Source organism: Apium graveolens, chromosome 8, assembly GCF_009905375.1.
Source record: "Apium graveolens cultivar Ventura chromosome 8, ASM990537v1, whole genome shotgun sequence".
Taxonomy (NCBI): domain Eukaryota; kingdom Viridiplantae; phylum Streptophyta; class Magnoliopsida; order Apiales; family Apiaceae; genus Apium; species Apium graveolens.
In genome coordinates this window covers 19896713-19914787 of record NC_133654.1, presented here as the reverse complement: position 1 = coordinate 19914787, position 18075 = coordinate 19896713, and the positions used below count along the sequence as shown (strand labels likewise).

General features: G+C 33.3%; 2 protein-coding genes across 5 annotated transcripts; one reads left to right on the top strand and one right to left on the bottom strand.

Annotated features, from left to right (window-relative positions):
- Positions 1-2008: 2008 nt before the first annotated feature.
- Positions 2009-13581, bottom strand: LOC141679012 (uncharacterized). 4 transcript variants are annotated; one of them, XR_012557993.1, is made up of 10 exons: positions 13350-13581; positions 12824-13056; positions 12474-12665; positions 12281-12385; positions 12072-12156; positions 10330-10482; positions 10002-10153; positions 6285-7349; positions 6000-6063; positions 2009-2444 (listed from the first exon to the last, which is right to left on the bottom strand). XR_012557993.1 is itself a non-coding variant. In XM_074485490.1 (9 exons), the coding sequence occupies exons 5-8, from the start codon at positions 12075-12077 to the stop codon at positions 6048-6050; spliced, it is 327 nt and encodes a 108-aa protein (XP_074341591.1). In that variant the 5' UTR covers positions 12078-12156; positions 12281-12385; positions 12474-12665; positions 12824-13056; positions 13350-13581; the 3' UTR covers positions 2009-2444; positions 6000-6047. The 4 variants fall into 4 exon arrangements, 3 of the variants coding, with proteins under 3 accessions (XP_074341591.1, XP_074341589.1, XP_074341590.1); XM_074485490.1 differs by lacking the exon at positions 6285-7349; XM_074485488.1 differs by lacking the exons at positions 2009-2444; positions 6000-6063 and having other exon boundaries at positions 6070-7349.
- LOC141679011 (putative LRR receptor-like serine/threonine-protein kinase At3g47570) lies at positions 2953-6001 on the top strand. The gene is made up of 2 exons (XM_074485487.1): positions 2953-3799; positions 5268-6001. The coding sequence occupies exons 1-2, from the start codon at positions 3028-3030 to the stop codon at positions 5618-5620; spliced, it is 1125 nt and encodes a 374-aa protein (XP_074341588.1). The 5' UTR covers positions 2953-3027; the 3' UTR covers positions 5621-6001.
- Positions 13582-18075: the final 4494 nt, after the last annotated feature.

Genomic DNA, 18075 nt, shown 5'->3' with positions numbered 1-18075 from the left:
TAAATACATGCACTAGTGTGGATCACAAGGGCCACGATTTTCGAGCAACTGTTTATGAGTACATGGATCATGGGAGTTTACCTGTGTGGCTGCATCCAACAAATAAAGCATACCTATGACGGGCACATGAAACCTAGACTACTGAGCCTTCATGCAAGAATACATATAGCAACTGATGTAGCATATATGTGCACTCAGTTATCTTAATCATCAATGCGAGAATTGCATAATTCATTGTGATCTAAAACCAAGCAACATCTTTCTAGACAAAAACATGGTTGCTCGTATTGCAGATTTTGGGTTGACAACTTCTATTTCTGAATTTTTGAGTTTTAACAAAAACAGCAGTTCAACTGGAATACAAGGAACTGCAGGATATATAGCTCCAGGTATAGTTCTTATCAAACTTGGCACTAATCTGGATATTGATGCTAAAATATCAAGAGTGACTTAAATTGAACGAAAATTTTGAAGGTACAAAGTGACGTTCCTACAGGAACTGGGACCGCTTTAATTAGCATAATTTAGGGTAGTAAAATTTAGTTCGAGAGACCTGGAAGGTTGCTTAAATATAATTTTTTTAGTTTTCTCACAATCATATTAATATTGGAAATTTTCATCTATTATTCCTCTACTGCTCAAGCAATACTATAGGTTGCTTAAGCACATCATTATATATATAGTCAATTGGTAATGTAGTCAATTGGTGTATGTTACCATGTGTGCATGGCACCATGAATATTAATAAAGTGGCAACTAGGGGTGTATACGAGTCAAACTGTTCCTGCGCTACTCGAGCTCGGCTCGTTAAAAATTCGAATTCGGCCTGAAAATAATCGAGCCGAGCTCGAGCTTCAAATTATTCGGCTCGTAAGATTCGCGAGACTTATCGAGCCTCTATTATTTTTAATTTATTTATTATAAATATATTTTTATGTAAATATTTAATATTTTTTATATATTATCTATTTATTATCGAGTCGAACTCGAGGCGAACTCGAGTCGAACCAATCATATTTTGAATTTTTGTTAATATTTAGTTAATTAATTCGAGCTTTCGAGTCAAACTCGAGCCTACCAAACCTTTTACGAGCCAAATTTCGAACTTAAAATTAAAGATTTGGACGAGCTCAAACTCGAGTTCGAACCCGAACTATTTTAATTGTGCTCGAGCCGATCTTGACAGTATTCGACTCGGCTAGGCTCGATTACACCCCTAGTGGCAACTACCGCTGCAAATATCCGATAGCAAACAAGAAAGTAACTAGCATTGAAGTTGCTCTTTGCTCTTTCGTTGCCTTCGTACAATTCTTTTAACTCATCTCAAACCTCTTTTCCTATTTTATAAACCATTATTTTTGTAAAAATTGATTTCAATAAAGTAGCATTACTTATTGATAAAGCCCTTGGAGCGTTGCTTAATTCATCTTCGTGAACCCTGATTGGATTTGAAGTAAAAATCAAGCTTCTGAAACTTGAATGGGATTTTTCTAAACGTACGAAGAGACGCCCTTCTAAAGGCCTTCCTTTAGGGAATTAGGGCAAAGATTGTACTAATGAAGGGATGCGCCTAAAGCTTCTATTTTTTCTTGATAAATTTGTACTCTGTATTACAATTAAAAGGTTAAAAAGCTTTTAATATTTTAATTTTCTTGGTTATTAGAGTATGGTCTAGGAAGCAAGATGACAACCAAGGGAGACATATACGGCTTTGGGATTCTAATACTGGAGATGCTGATAAGTAAAAAGCCCACGCAACATATGTTTCGGTGAGGTCTTAACCTTCACAGCTATGTTTGGATGTCCTTGCCCGACAATGTAATTGATATTACTGACCCACTCATGAAGGCAATGACATCCGATAATGAAGGGAATGACAAACAAGTAAAGGAATGCCTGACCAGAATGTTCAATATAGGTTTAGCATGCTCCAAGACATCGCCAAAGGATCGACCAGACACGCGTGAAGTATTACCTCAGCTTGAAGACTATGATTTGAAGTGTAGCCAATAGTAAAAGATGCATAAGCAAAAATTTCAAGATTTACAACTAAAAATTGAAGTTATTACTAAACCAAAGAGTTATATATAAAAGAAATAACTACATTTAAACATTTAAAATCAAAGGTAAATGCTCAAGTATTGTAAACAACCACAAATTTAAAGCTATTATTTACGAATTCATGGAGCATGGGAGCCTAGATAGGTGGCTGCATCCAACACATATGACATTTCATGATAAAATGCTTCAGATACTGAACCTTGGTGACAAAATAAACACAGCGATTGATGTGGCTACTGCACTTGATTATCTTCATAATCAGTTTGTTTTGAACAAACCCTTGGTACTTTGTAATCTAAAACCAAGCAATATATGGCTAGGACAAACCCTTCATACACGCATGACCGCTCATGTATCCAATTTTGCACTTGCAAAATATTCACCTGAAATCGGCAGAACAAAGCACAGTATAACTGCGTTAGCAGGACGTTCAGGAACCTGTGGATATATGCCTCCAGGTACAAAACCATATAATATACTATGTACATGAAATCTCTATGTGTAATACTTTCCTCACTATAACATGTTAGATTTGGACCGAGCCTCCCCCAAGTTAAGATAGAATGTTCTAATGCTATTTGCTAATTATGATATTTTTGTACTTAGCCTCTTCACTGCCACAAAAATGACAACAATGTCCTCTGATTCTTTTTCTAATTATGATAATTTTGATTTATTCAAATACTTGCTGAAAGATTCTAACTCTCTGTTGCTATGATATTTTCTGGAAAAGAGTATTATGAGGGAAGCATAGTATCAACTAAGTGGGATGTCTACAGCTACGGAATAATAATACTGGAGATGCTGACTGGAAAGAGGGCTACTGATGTTATGTTTGATGAAGGTTTTAAGCTTCAGAATTTTGTTTCCAATGCTTTGCCTGGCAGCACAAGGAATATTGTTGACCCAGTTATTTTACATGAACTTGAAAGAGGTAATGCAGCAAACACAGAGGACTGGCTGAGTATGCTTTTTGACATTGGTGTGAAATGTGCTATGGAGGTGCCACGGTTTCGTCCGTGTATTGGTGATACCTTAAGCAAGCTAAAAAGAGTTAGGAGCATCTACATGGATCCAAATTTAATCACACTGTCATACAAGGATCTCCATGAAGCAACTGATGGATTCTTCTCTAGCAACTTAGTTGGTGAAGGTGGTTTTGGTTCTGTTTATAAAGGAACAAGTAATGATATATATTTTCGTTCTCTCCTAAGGAATAGTGGAATAGAAGATGCGATTGGAAAACCTTTTGCAATCAAAGTATTTAAACGTCAACGTAGAGGTGCATCAAAGAGTTTCAACACCGAGTATCAAATCTTAAGAGACATTCACCACCCAAATGTTATAAAGATGATAACCGCATGCACAAGTGAAGATGAGGAGGGTCACAATTTTCGAGCTATTCTTTATGAATTCATGGATCATGGGAGTTTAGAGATGTGGTTGCATCCAAAAGACAAAAATCCCTGTGATGGGCCCATCAAACCTCAACTATTGAGCCTTCTTGCCAGAATAAATATAGCAATTGATGTAGCTTGTGCACTCAATTATCTCCATCATCAAGGCGTATGTTGCATTATTCATTGTGATCTAAAACCAGGCAACATTTTGCTAGACAAAAACATGGTTGCACATATTGCAGATTTTGGATTGGCAATTTCTCTTCCTGAATTCCTAAACTACAACCTACGCAGCAGCTCAACTGGAATTCGAGGAACCACCGGATATGTAGCTCCAGGTAAATTTAAAATAAAAGGCTCCAGTTACCTTAGACACTATATTTGGGCAAGATATATTTTCAGAATATTATCGAGTTCGAGACTTGGCTATGCATCCTGGACACTTCCATCTGAGTCCAGGTAACATAGCAACCAACAAAATTTCCCTCCCCAGACTCTTTTGACTCTTTAGGCAGTGATACAGTCCTACTATTGAGGGTAAAACTCATTTAAAATTACATTCAGCTTTTGCCTACTCCGTTTATCTGATCTTTGCTTTAATCTTTATTAAAAAAATTTTAAAGGGCAAGCTGGATCCTTGAAGGGCCTAACCTGATACTAACACGCACATGCATCTATTAAGGCTCAAACCCTGAACCTTATACGAGAGGGGGTATCAACTGGATTACAATGCTAGGGATTGACTTTGGCCCTTGCTCAAAACTTTGTTTGTTAAACTGTGTGACCTCCGCTTATAATTAGTGATTTTTTTTTATTTTTCATAACATGCTCGGGCTAACATGTCGTCCTTCTTAATTAATGAACGATTTATTGGTAGATTGACTCTCTAAAAGCTTTGACATGAACCTGGCCTGATAAGGGGCAATGTAAATTTAAGGTGTCAGAGGAAGGTCCCAGCCAACACGATCTTATACTCTTTACACTCCCCATATTCATACGATAACCGAGACCACTCCCTAAGCCGGCTCTCTAATACCATGTTAAATAATCCGTTACTCTAAACCTTAAGGTGTGAAATGAAGACCCCAACACAATTTCATACTCTTTAACAACATGCTAAACCTACCTAGGCAAATTTTTTTAAACAGTAAACTGTAGACATGACAATTGAACTCGAGACCTCCATGTATACCTGTGCTTAGGCACCATCTTAGATGACTGTCCCTCCTGAACCCTAAGGTGTTAAGAGAACACCTTACTTGCATTGTAAGATTGACATTCATCACCGATGTAAGGGAAATTACAGAAAGTGCTTGACAGATACATTTATGAGTTTAAGGAATGTCCACTTAAATAGCTCCTTATCTTTGGAAATATATTTTGATTAGTTTTCCATGAGATAGGTTGTCGATTAGTGTGGAAAAAATCAAGTAGGTATTCCTGGCTGATTGATATTATTGTTGCTTTCCTAACTAAAATTACTGAGAGGAAATCCTCTTTGTCTGGTACAAACTTCGTACTAGGGTTATTGTTCCAATTTAAATTTAGGCAAAAAAAAACTGTCAATGGAGCTTTTCATACGTACGTGGTGCAAGCATTCTACAGATGCTAATATACTGAAAATATTTTAGACTTGACTAAAATACTGGTGAAATTAATTTTAATGGTTGTGTGCATAGTATCTGTTAAATTAGTCGAAGTAACCATTGGGGTAAGACTCATTGCATGACAGAGGTAGAAATAAATTGTACCCTATCTTGTAGTATATGGCAAATATTTAAATTTTTATTTTTTCTTGGTTAATAGAGTATGGTCTAGGATCCCAGATGACAACAAAGGGCGATACGTACAGCTTTGGGATTCTGTTACTGGAGATGCTCATAGGGAAGAAACCTACTCATCGTAGTTTTTGTGGAGGAATTAACATTCACTACTTTGTTTCAATGGCTTTGCTTGACGATGTAACTGACATTGCTGACCCTCTCATGGAGGTGATGACATCTGTAACTGAAGGTGATGGCAAACAAGTAAAGGAATGCCTGACTAGAATGTTCAATATTGGTTTAAAATGCTCCAGGCCATCACCAATGGATCGGCCAGACATGCATGCCGTATTACATGAGTTGGAATCCATTAGGAACAACTTTCAGGTTATTTAAACGTGCGACCTCGCCTTTAAAAACAATGAAGTTACAAACTTTAGTCCCTGAATGTTTAACTGCACTGAGCTTAATAATCTTAGTATAAGACTGAATGTCTTTTTAAGGACCTTAAGACGTTTGTTCTTACTTTATGTTAGCATATATATATAAAGAAAAATATGTCAATCTTGAAAAATAATAAAAGTAGTGTAGCTAACAATGTAAAACTGATGCATCAACAAGCTATTGAAGTTTCCACATCTATCTGTTAGTTGTTAATGAAGAGATAAGTATATTTTCGAAAATGGCATGTGTATGATCTTAGAGGCTAGAGGGACTTCAAAATATAAATGCACTCCTTATAAAATGGCATGTGTAAAGCATAAAAACATTTTACCTGCAATGCCTGCATTGTAAGCTTCTGAGCTACTCCTTGGCAAAATGACTAACAATATACAAATCTGCAAATAGAGAATATATGAATACAGGATTTCACAACAATTTGAACTCCTTTGAGCAATTTTAACAAACAGTAGAGTGCTAGTTACCAATGCTGAGTATACAAATCTATCTTTTATAAATCATTAAACTAGGCCCGAGCAAAAAACCGAAAAAATCATATGCCAAAGTATGCAGCAGCGTGTATGCAATAACAAGATGTTATGCATCCAAAGGTACTCACATTTCAATTTCACCAAGTTGCAACATGCATTTCCCCTGATAGTCCATATAGCTCCTGGGAGGACTACTCCCAGGCTTTCAACTCCATACAGCTCCTGGGAGGACTACGCCTAAGCTCCTAACTCCATACAGCTCCTGGGATGCCTACTCCCAGGCTCATAACTCCACGCAGCTCCTGGAAGGAGTAGTCCCGCACACTACCACTCCTGACCAGCTCAGTCCCGCAAGCGGAACCTTGATAAACCCCGACACATGAGACGTTGGCCCAAGCACGTGAAGGGAACAACTGTCACACATCAATCGTGGGAATAATCAGGGCACGTGTCAGAGGATCCTCGGAACATTCCTCGACCAGTCTCGCGCTGACACGTGTAAAGCATCCACTCCAGCCAGGTGCCCCCCGCTCCCAGAACCAATGGCTACGATTCAAAGGTACCAACCCCAAAACCCTACCCTTGAGCTATAAATAACCCAAGAAGGTGAGGTTTTGGGGTTAATCATTCTTTCACACTCATATACACACACAGCCACCCGGCATTCATATTCATCTTCATCTTCCCAAAAAGCTAGTTCTTACTCTCACGCCGGAGGCGCCGCGGGACTCCAACCCCCCTTCCGGTGTTGTTTTGTAGGAACCCAACCACAGCTACACCTCTACAGCGGCGAAGGATCCAGGACGGCGTCGAAGGAGCAGCCCCGCCACCAGGAGTTATCATCCCCCACCATCGTTGGAACAGGGATATTGTTTCTTGGAATGCCATCATGTCTGGTTATTTGCAGTTGTCCTATTCTGATATTCCAGGATTTTGGTGTAGGATGATTCGGGAAGGGGTGATACCTGATAACTTTATGTTTGCAAGTTTACTTACTCCATTGGCTGCCCTGAACAATCTCAGTCTAGGATTGCAAGTTCATGCGCGGCTTGCTAAGTCTGGTCATGGAAATGAGATGTGTGTAGGGAATTCTTTGGTTGATGTGTACTTGAAAAACCAAAAACTGGACGATGGTTGGAAAGCTTTTAAAGAAATGCCTTGTAGAGATGTGCACACTTGGACTCAAGTGGCAGCTGGATGCTTAAATTGTGGTGAACCGAGAAAAGCATTAGAAATTGTACAATTGGTAGAGAGACGTTCTCTCATCATATATACAGCAGAAAATCCATTGTTATATAATTTAATGCTACGATGTTAAAAAAAACTGTTCACTGTAATTCTATTAGCATAACTTGTACTATTCAATTATCATTTCTACACAGCCAAAGATTATAAAATGGCACTATTGACATAACAAAAATTGACCAAAAACAGTGGTGCATAAAAGACGAGATAAATAGGGTTAAATGGAAATATTTAGTTGTGGATAATGATAGAATAACACAAATCATGTAGTTCACCATATTCTTAGGTCTTTAATCCTTTGTCATAATACAAAATATATATATATATATATATATAAACGCTATTTAATTTAAAACCAACCATGGGTATTTTAGCTTTATTACATGTCAAAATATAATAACTTTAATGAAACAAAAATTCATGTATATATGAATACAATGCATGATGCATCAGTTCTAAATTTGTAGCTCTCTTTGGAATTTAGAAAATTACGCATCATTATATACATATATACACATGTATAAATTTAGTAAACATTTTTGCACAATCTAAAGAAGGAATAAAAATTTGTACCAAGTCTTTGAAAAATTTCATTCCTTTCTAAACGCAATGCATCCGTCATCAGCCTTATTTCAAAAGGAAAAAAAAAAGGAAAACTCTTATAAAATTATTGACATGCATGCTAGAACGCTACTTCCTTAATATGTATAATGTATTAAACTGCCCTCGATACATGTCTGACATGTATGCGCATTGCGCTGTAAACTTAAGTGTGGCCTTCACACAGCCGTAGCTCATTATTACCCTGCACACGAAGAGGACAAATAAGGAACTGCGAATAAAAGGAAAAGAAGGTAAAAGGAATATATCTTTGTAGAGAGCAAAATAATAACAATAACATACTTCTCATCGAATGTAGTATTCTAGTACTGTTACTTATTTCACACACAAAAGCAGAAGACTGCAACATCACCGCAAACATTTCAAAATGATTTTTTTTATGGCATATGACATCTTATTTGAGAAGATACACTACATAGTATATACCTTATTTAAAGAACTAAACCAAGAAAACTCTTACAAAAACAAATTTGTGGATGTGAGTTTGTTTTCCATGTGTGCAGACATCAGCCATATGCGCGTAAAAATTATACAATCAAAATCATATAGAAAAATGAGCGAAGCGGGTAATAATGAGCTACGGCTGTGTGAAGGCCACACTTAAGTTTACAGCACAATGCGCATACATGTCACACATGTATCGAGGGCAGTTTAATACATTATACATATGAAGGCAGTAGCGTTCTAGCATGCATGTCAATAATTTATATTAGAATCTAGCTAGCCATACAAGAATTATATGCTTACAAGCTTTGAATAAAAATTTGCACACGCCTTTGAAATCATTTTTTTATTTTAATTTAATAAATTTAACTTACAAGGCCAATATCTCCCCGCCCATGTACCATATATAGTATAAGGCGAAAAACTAACTCACCAAAATGTCAAAATCAATTACAGATATTCAAGTTCTAAGTATAATCAATTACATGTGTTATTTGCCTAGGCGAGACAAAGCTAACAATAATTTTATAATTACATGTGTTAAATTGACAACCAAGCAAATATACAATGTTGCGCTTATAATAGTATGGTGTAGAATTTGACGAAGTGCCAAACTGACAACCAACCAAATATACTACTTTTGCTTATTATAGTAAAATAATATAGTATAGATAGAAACTAGTGAATTGGTATCTACATAATATTTGACATTAATATGATGACAATATGATATTAATAATAAAAATTACAAGAGCTATAGAAAATGAATAGATACAATATTAAGTTTTAAAGAATAGCCTACATTTTAACTTAAAAGTTTGGGTCACATACTACAAAACAAATTTAGACTAAAAAAATGTAATTGAAAATTTAATGTAAAATACTATAGTTTTTTTTTAATTTACAAATACATTTTTTAGTGATGTTTTATCCATTTTAGTAATAATGACATAAAACACAGTTTTATGTTTTAGTTACATATAATAAATACATATTTATCAATTTTAATAACATTTTGACAAAAAATGTTAAGACCACAAGTAATCTATTGCCTCAATATCGCCTAAACAAGGACATAGGACGAAGCAATTGCATTATTAAAATCGCTTATCAAAAAGCAGTAGACATTGCCTCATCTGTGATTTTGGTAACCCCGGTCCTTACATTGATTTTTTGTTGGCATGTTGTATTTATCTTTTAATTGAAAGCAAAAGTTGTTTCATACCTTGTCATATTTTGAAAAAGTGAATTTGTCGAACACTCCAAAAAAACGTTATTTCCTAAAGGTTTTGTTGTTTCTTTTTTTTTTCGACGTCACATCTAGATAATTGAAGTTCAGACACATACAAATACATACTTACATTCATATACACACACATATATATATATATTTGATACTGTTTCCACAAAGGAAAGAGATACTTATGACACTCACACACTTAAAAATACCCCGTACTGAGATAATTGTCATACAAAAGAATTTCCAAAATATTGAGGTCCGGATATATTATAAATGACAAAATTAATAGGCTAACCTATCAATCCCTTCCAACAAAGCAGGATCCAGATCATTATCAACAATGTCTCCGTCAGCATTGAAGCTCTCATGTTGAGTGCCCAGTAGTTGTAATCTATCAGCAGCGGAACCTCTACCTCTAGTGTATGCAGAATTAGAAGCATTCAAGTCCTAAAAATTTTAATATACATCTTCTTAGGTAACAAACAACACGTTCTTAGGTAACAAACAACACGACATACTGTGGGAAATTACGGCAAGAAATAACGAATAATATAATAATGGAAATCATGTGCCTTGCGGCAAGAAAAAATGAATAATATAATAATGGAAATCATGTGCATGACCTGCTCACTGTTCTCGGTGATTTTCTCTAAAGCAGAGGCCTCAGTTGAAGCAAAAACATTGATAGAAGAAGTTTTTTTCTTCTCTTTCCCTTTGTTACGATTCTTTTTCTTCTTCTTTGAGGTTTGACCCCCTCTGGTATCTGCAAATATAATCTGCAAATATAATGTACTTAATTAATATTGATGTTTGCATCATTAAAAAATCGCCTTGCCTACTTCAAACTACACTATAAGTATGAAACAACGGAAAACTAACATCTAAGGGGTTGTTTACTTTAATAGTTTTCCAGAAAACTTTTCTTAGAAAATAGAAAATTTTGTATATGTGTTCAACTTGCCTATTTTCTAAAATGAAAACTAGAAAAATGGAAAACAAGGTTTTCTGATTTATAACTAGGATTCAGAAAACCCTGGAAAACAACTTTTTATTATTTTCTAATCTAATAAAATAGAAAACGTCCACATTGTAACCTAATATCCACGTTCTAACTCTAATATACACATATTCACTACCTTTTTATTCACTACCTTTTTATATAAAATATGCATAATATATTATTATATTGTTTTTTATGGAAATACATGAATATTATTAATAGTAATACAATTGATATTATTAATATTGATACATTTGTTTTAAAATAAAGACAAAGCAAACTCGCATAAAAATTAAAAAAATTATATTAATGAAGTAATCACAAATAAATTGTTAACATAATAATACATAAAAGCTGATATATAATATAAATATTGAAAATTATATAAATATAATTAAATAATTTAAAAACAAGTTATCATAATATAATTTGTGTTGACAATAACATTATTTATAATTGTTCATTGATTACATAAAAGAATTATATATTTCAAATTGAGAAGTGTTGATATATATTTTCTACTTTTTTGTTTAAGTTAATTTGGAACATGTTTTCTCATTTTTCAATAGTTTTCTTAGAAATAGAATAGTGAGAAAATTTTAGAAAATTGGAAAAAAAGAAAACTGGAAAAATTTTCTGTAAGTAAACAACCCCTATAAGTTCCTCAAGTATAATTAGAAAGATACCATTAGATAACCACACCAAAGAAACCATAAAAAGGATAAAATTTCATCACTTTTTACTAGAAAAGAAGAAATATGCTTGTACAAATTGTTTATCATTTGAGGATGAGCAGATCATTTTGACAAGGTGGACACTTTTCCTTCAAGTTAGGACATGTACCCTAAAACTTAAATACACCCCAATACACCTCTTATAGAGAGTAGCACTAAGACAATAAGGGTTTTTATTTAAAGACTATAGAAGAAGAGACGTAGTTGATATATCAAAACTGCCCCAAACTCATTATATAGTATGTAATTAGAAGAGACATGACTAGTATATCAAAACTGAGATAATTAGTTAGGCTAGTGGGGGTGTATTCCTTTTTGAAATAATATGATGTCATGTCTCACTGTGTAAAACAATTTTATAGGCATATATGGGTTTCCCTTTAAAATTGTTTTGATACACCTAACATCCTTCAGTTTCTACACATTCTTACATGCCATTATTTTCGTGTTGTTATATGGCAAGAAGAACAAGCTGAAAAAATAACATTTATAGAGGCCTTCGAGTATTTACAAAAGAAAAAGGACCACGGGTATAGCTAATTAGAATGTATGAACAGTTCTTATAATACATATATTTAAGCAAGAATGGAGCACACATATAAAAAACTAGTGAGCAAAAAGATACTGATACCTCCATCGCCGTTTATAAAAGAAAGGAGGTCATCAATTGAACGAGCTTCAGGCTCCGGAGCCTCCAGTTCTGCTGACTCCACATTCTATCAAGGAAGAACATCAACCAATAACAAGTTAAGTATGATACAAAGAAAAATATTAGAAGACAGATTCAAGTTCTTATAGTGCCAATTATGGTAATCATATTGAAGAAGACTTGAATTTTACCTTTATATTCGGTACCTCGTCGAGCTTTTTCGTCTGTTTCACAAACAGTTAATTTGAAAGCTTGGTACGTATGTTGACATTCTTGTGAGGTTCCAGCTCTTCTCCCTGCATCAATTGAAAAAATTAACATAAAAAAATTGAAGGTAAGGAACATGTCACTGGCAGTAAACATGGTAGCTGCAAGAAAAATAACCTTCGCACACTGCTTGAAAGATCTAGATAAATTGTGCTCTATTTCCGAGACACTCTTCTCGGTGTTTTGAGCAAGAGTGTCGCGGATCATTTCACATAGCCCACTAACTTGTAGACAGTTTGCAGCACGAAGCAACGACCAAAGAGAGTGTTCATCCCTTTGAAGAAGTTCATCAATAAACAACTCGCGCTCCTGCTCAAAGAAAAACAAATATAAATTCAAAATTTATGATAACCTTTATAAAATAGAAAAAAAATCCATAAAAAATTCTACAATTAATAACTCTAAATCAAAAATAAGTGCCAGGAAGCACAAACTAACAACAAGAATTAAGCAAACACAAATCGAACCTCGCAATCCCGACCCAACGCTACAGCAAATCGAAAATAATCAAATACCATTTCCAGTCCCTCTTTCTTAACGTCTGGAGGTAGACAAATGGTGTGCGACAATTAAACCCAAATCCTCTGTCCAATCCATCGCATATATACTGGGACAGCCAGGCATGCTCCCCTTCTAATTGTGTAATCTCACCCGCAGTAGTTCGAAAATAATACCATATCCGCTGGTCATTCAAAGTATACTATATTGCCCATAAAATATTCATTGTTAAATGCAGCTTCGGAAATAATACATTATACAAGTAGCTCAGGAATGCTAGACACATTCATCACAATCCAAATAGCGTGGCACTATAATTTAATAAAGCATGTGATAAAAAACGACACAAATAGCTAAGTATACATGAAAAAACCAGAATAACACGACACAAAATAACACAACACGAACAACTTTAATATACATGAAGAAGGTAAAATAACACGGTAAGAAACAATAAGAATAACTCGAATACAAAAATAACTGATCATCACTTACAGAGTATGTACACAGTTGAGAGATGAAAAGCCCTCTTTCCTTCCATTTGGTTAAAATTAATAATTATTAATGATGATCTCGTTATTATTAATTATGGAATTATAATTAAATTTCATAAACTTATGATTATTAGCTTCCAATTCAATCTCCCAAAACCCCAACCAGAGCGAGAGCCCAACAAAATGGGTTGAGAAATATGGATCCGACCCGTTGTCCCAAACACGAGTCAGCCCATTATTTTAGTCGTAAGAACTAGCACACTTGATTTTATACAAAATTTCTCTTTTCTTTTTATAAAGATACTCCCTCTATTTCATATTAGTTCTCACATTTTCTTTTATAGAAATCAAACCAATTTTTGATCAAAGATTAAACATTACTTTCATATTATTTTAAAAAAATAAAAATTATATATTAAAGTAGATTAAATATACTTTCCGTTGATGTATTTTTTTTATTTTGTTCAATTATAAATTATTAATAAACTTCGGTCAAACTTAAGTCAATTTGACCGTCACAAATCCAAATGTGGTAACTAAAATGGGATGGAGGGAGTACCATTTTTCATAAAACTTTTTATAAAACGGTTTCTATACGTGTTCATGGGCACATGGTAAGCGCGGAATCTAATGAGTTTATCTTATTTTAATTGGTGCAATTTTTTTATACGCTGGGGTCCACTATTATTAATAAATATGAATCAATCAAAATGAAGTAAATTCATGAGATTTCGCGCTTAACATGTGCCTATGAGCACACACAAGAAATTCGTTTATAAAAATACCATTTCCAAAGTGCAAAGAAAAAATCGCAAAAAAAATATATTTTTAAAAATATATATACAAAAATAATTTTCTGATAATGTTTTCCATAAAACAAGTTGATAAAAGTATATATGTTGATATATATATAATATTATTTTAAATTTTCATCACATTTCACTACACAATACATAAAGATATGTGTTCATTAAAATATAAAGTTTTTATAATAAAAATATTGATTAAAAATTTAGTTTTCAATATATAATTATGTTTAGAGTACTGAAATATATTATAATTCTAGATTAAATCAAAAATATTATATTTAATCTGAAATTTTAATAAAAAAAAATAATTAAATCATATACAACAAATAATTGAATTGATAGATATAGATAAAATCGAAAAAAATTATTTGATGAAGAAAAATGTAACAAGAGACACAATAATAATTCAAAACTAGAAGAGAACAAAAAATGATATATTTGCTAATTAGTTACATGAACGTACATGAACGTTTGCCGATTCCTTTTCAATATTTGACTTAGAAGATCTTTTTTACTTTGACATATTTGATAACCTGCGCAAAAAATAAAATGCAACATGAAAATAATATATGTCATGGAATATATAAGAGAGGTTTTTTCACCTTAGTAGTGGGTGAAAATATATTTACCACATATAAAAGCATAACGCTACATGTCTCAAAAATGATCTAAAAATGTTCTCAATTGACATATTTTTATTGATCAAATAACAAATAAAATTGTGACAACTTAATATTCGGTAACAATTTGAGGATCAAACTCTAGTAATTCTCCAAGAAAAATGTTTATCCAAACAAAATTAACAAGGATTTACTTTTGTACTCAAAATCAAAAAATAGTTCTTAAACCTTGAAGTAGAATAACAAGTATTCTATGACAAAAATTTGTAAAGTAAAATCTATAAACTATACAAAATATGTAAAAACATTACCTAAAGAGTGATGCACCAAAAACAAGAACTTCAACAAAAACACGGGATATCGGTTGAAATGAGAGAGATGACAATAAAAATGAAATTTAATGTATGAATTTTTTTTCCTCCAATTATGACATCGAAAAGATATAATGCATATATCAAAAAATAATAAACAAAATTACATATACTTTAATAGATTATGTGGGTATCTATTTAGTCTTTTTTTAATAAAAAGATGTCAAGAAGAAGCAATATATTCAAATAATAATAATAATAATAATAATAAAAATAATAATAATAATAAAGTAATTTTAAAGATACTTTTAAATATTTGGTGAGTATCTACATATTATAATTTATTTAAAGAGTACGAGAATGTCCTGTCTTGATTTGATTTTTGAAAAATACAATATATATACTGAAATATAATAGATGATAACGATAATAAATGATTCTCAATACTTCTCCTAAGAATTCGATGAGTATCTGTTCATATTATTTGTGAATAAAATGTTCAATAGATACTTAAAAAGTAATAAGATTACATTTTATTAAAATTCAAAAAGAATCAATTATAGTTATGCTGATTTTGAAAAAGAATATATGATTCTATTTGGGGTTGTTTCTAATAATAATTATATTAGGTCACACAACACTATAGAATGGGGTTCAATATAGTGTTTATACAATCAAATCGATTTAGAACAGAAGTATGTAACAGTAATCAAGTTTATTCAATATAATAAGCTCTCTTATAAAGTAGGTTAAACTAATCTCTTAGTGATGAACAATATCACTAAGAGCTGCTAGGTTACAATTAATAATGTTCTTGTGAATGATAACACTTATAGTGTAAACCCTAAGCTGTGTTTATATAGTACACAATTACAAGATATCTTCTAATTGATATAGAATATAATTATGTCTCCTAAAATATATCAATCAGATATTATCTTCTACAAGTCTTCTAGCTGTCCAACTCTTCATGCATATCTTCTTTTGTTTTAGTCATGATCCTCTCCTGTAAATCAGCTACATTCCTTATCTGAAATACCTGCACTTAAGTCCTGATATAAATCCTGATGACCTTAAGTTCTGATATAAGTTCCGACTTCAGTAAGTTTTGATTTCCAGTAAGTCCTGATATTAAGTTTTGAAACTAAACAAATCAGATTAGACATGACATCACAAATATATCTAACAATCTCCCCCAACTTGTAAATTATGAAAAATATACAAGTTAATGGATTTGATGATGTAAAAAACATTTAAGTACAAATGCAATGAGAGTTTATTTAGACACCTAACTACAACTTACAGTCCTTGCAACTTTACCAATATTACTAAATCAATCTGAATCCAAAGTGATTCCTGACAAAGTTTGATATCAGTTTCTCTTCTGCATTCCTCAGGACTTGAGCTAATGTAGCCTTGACTTGCTTCATTTCTTCATCTTGACTTCCAATCTGGTAGATTGCAGTCCTAAGTGCTGAGATGTGATTTCTTTCTAATCCATCACCAAGTCTGATTACCCTTGGATGAGATGAGTCTTCATTATAGCACAGACATTTTTCTTTCAGAATAACTTCAAGTTTAGCAGAATTCTTCTTCATTGAAATTTCACTTCCATCATCTTCAACTATCTTTGGAATAAATTCTGCAACCCTTGATCCAGAGATTCTGGCTATATCCCTTATGGTCTTCATTATGAAATTTGACCATCTTCTGGTAATCTCAGACTTTATCTCCAAAAGATAATGAAAGAATTGAAGTTCTTTGAAAGATTTGTTCAGCACATTTGATTCTGACATTCTGTATGTTCTTCCATCTTCAAGAAACAGAATCAGCTTTTCATTGACATTATCTTATCATGAGCATACAGTACCACTTGAACAGATATAACCTTGTCAAGGTGTTTCTGTGTAACTTCCTCAAGTGGTTTGTCAGTTAATAAGAATAGATCTCTGGTAATTACTTCAACTCCTGTTTTGATCTTGGCTTCTTCAGAACCTAATCCAGCTCTGTCTCTTGCTTCTCTGGCATTCAATCCAACAGTCATGAAATCAGATAGCAGTTGACTTTTCTTAGGATCTGATGGTTTAACATTTTTCCATAGGAGTTTCTTCTTATCAGTAACTGTCATCTTGTTCAAATCAACTTGAGCTCTGTCAGAGATTGATGGCTTGATGACTTGATTAGGATTTGTTGTTTCATTATCTTCTTGAGCAGATAGCTTCTCAGAATTTGATAAACTCTGAGCTTCCGGAGTTTGAGTAGTTTGAGCATTATCTGTAGTTAACTCTGTTTCTTTCAGTTTTTCCTTCTCTTCAAAAATTCAACTTCCTCTTCTATCAGAGTATCATCATCATGCATTGTAGCTTGATAGGCAGGATCTATTAGAACTGAAGGAATTTTCTTCTTCTGAATCTTTTTTTGGTTCATCAACCTTTTCTTTCCCTTTTGCTTTGGGATCAATCTCAACTTGTGATCTTGTTTTGGGCTTTGAAACCTCAGAAGTTGACCTTTCCTTGATCACAATGCCTTTCACTTTAGGCCTTGGAGGTTTCTTTGCATTAGAAGCTTTAGATTTAAGATTTGTCTTCTCATATGCAAATCTAGCTTCTTCCTCCTTTAAAGTCTCTAAATCCATTCCATGATTATGCTTGAGAAATAATCTTCTAGCAATCTCTTCATCAACTGTCTGAATCTTGGGATCTTTATAGTAGACAGTAGTCTCCCTTCCCTTAAGTTTCAGAGTTTGTAAAGACTTCTGAGAGTCTTAACTTCCAGACTAAATGAGAACATCAAAACTTGATATCAGATTTTGATTATCATAACTTGCTATCAGAGTTTGAGCATTTACAGCTTCAGAACTTGAATTCTTCTGTGTAGAAGATTTGTTAGAATCAGAAATTAGTTTCTGTGAAGAAACTTTGCTGCTTTCCCTTGACCTTGACCTCTGCCCTTGCTAGGGTTTCCCTGGTCATCTTCTTTATCATCCT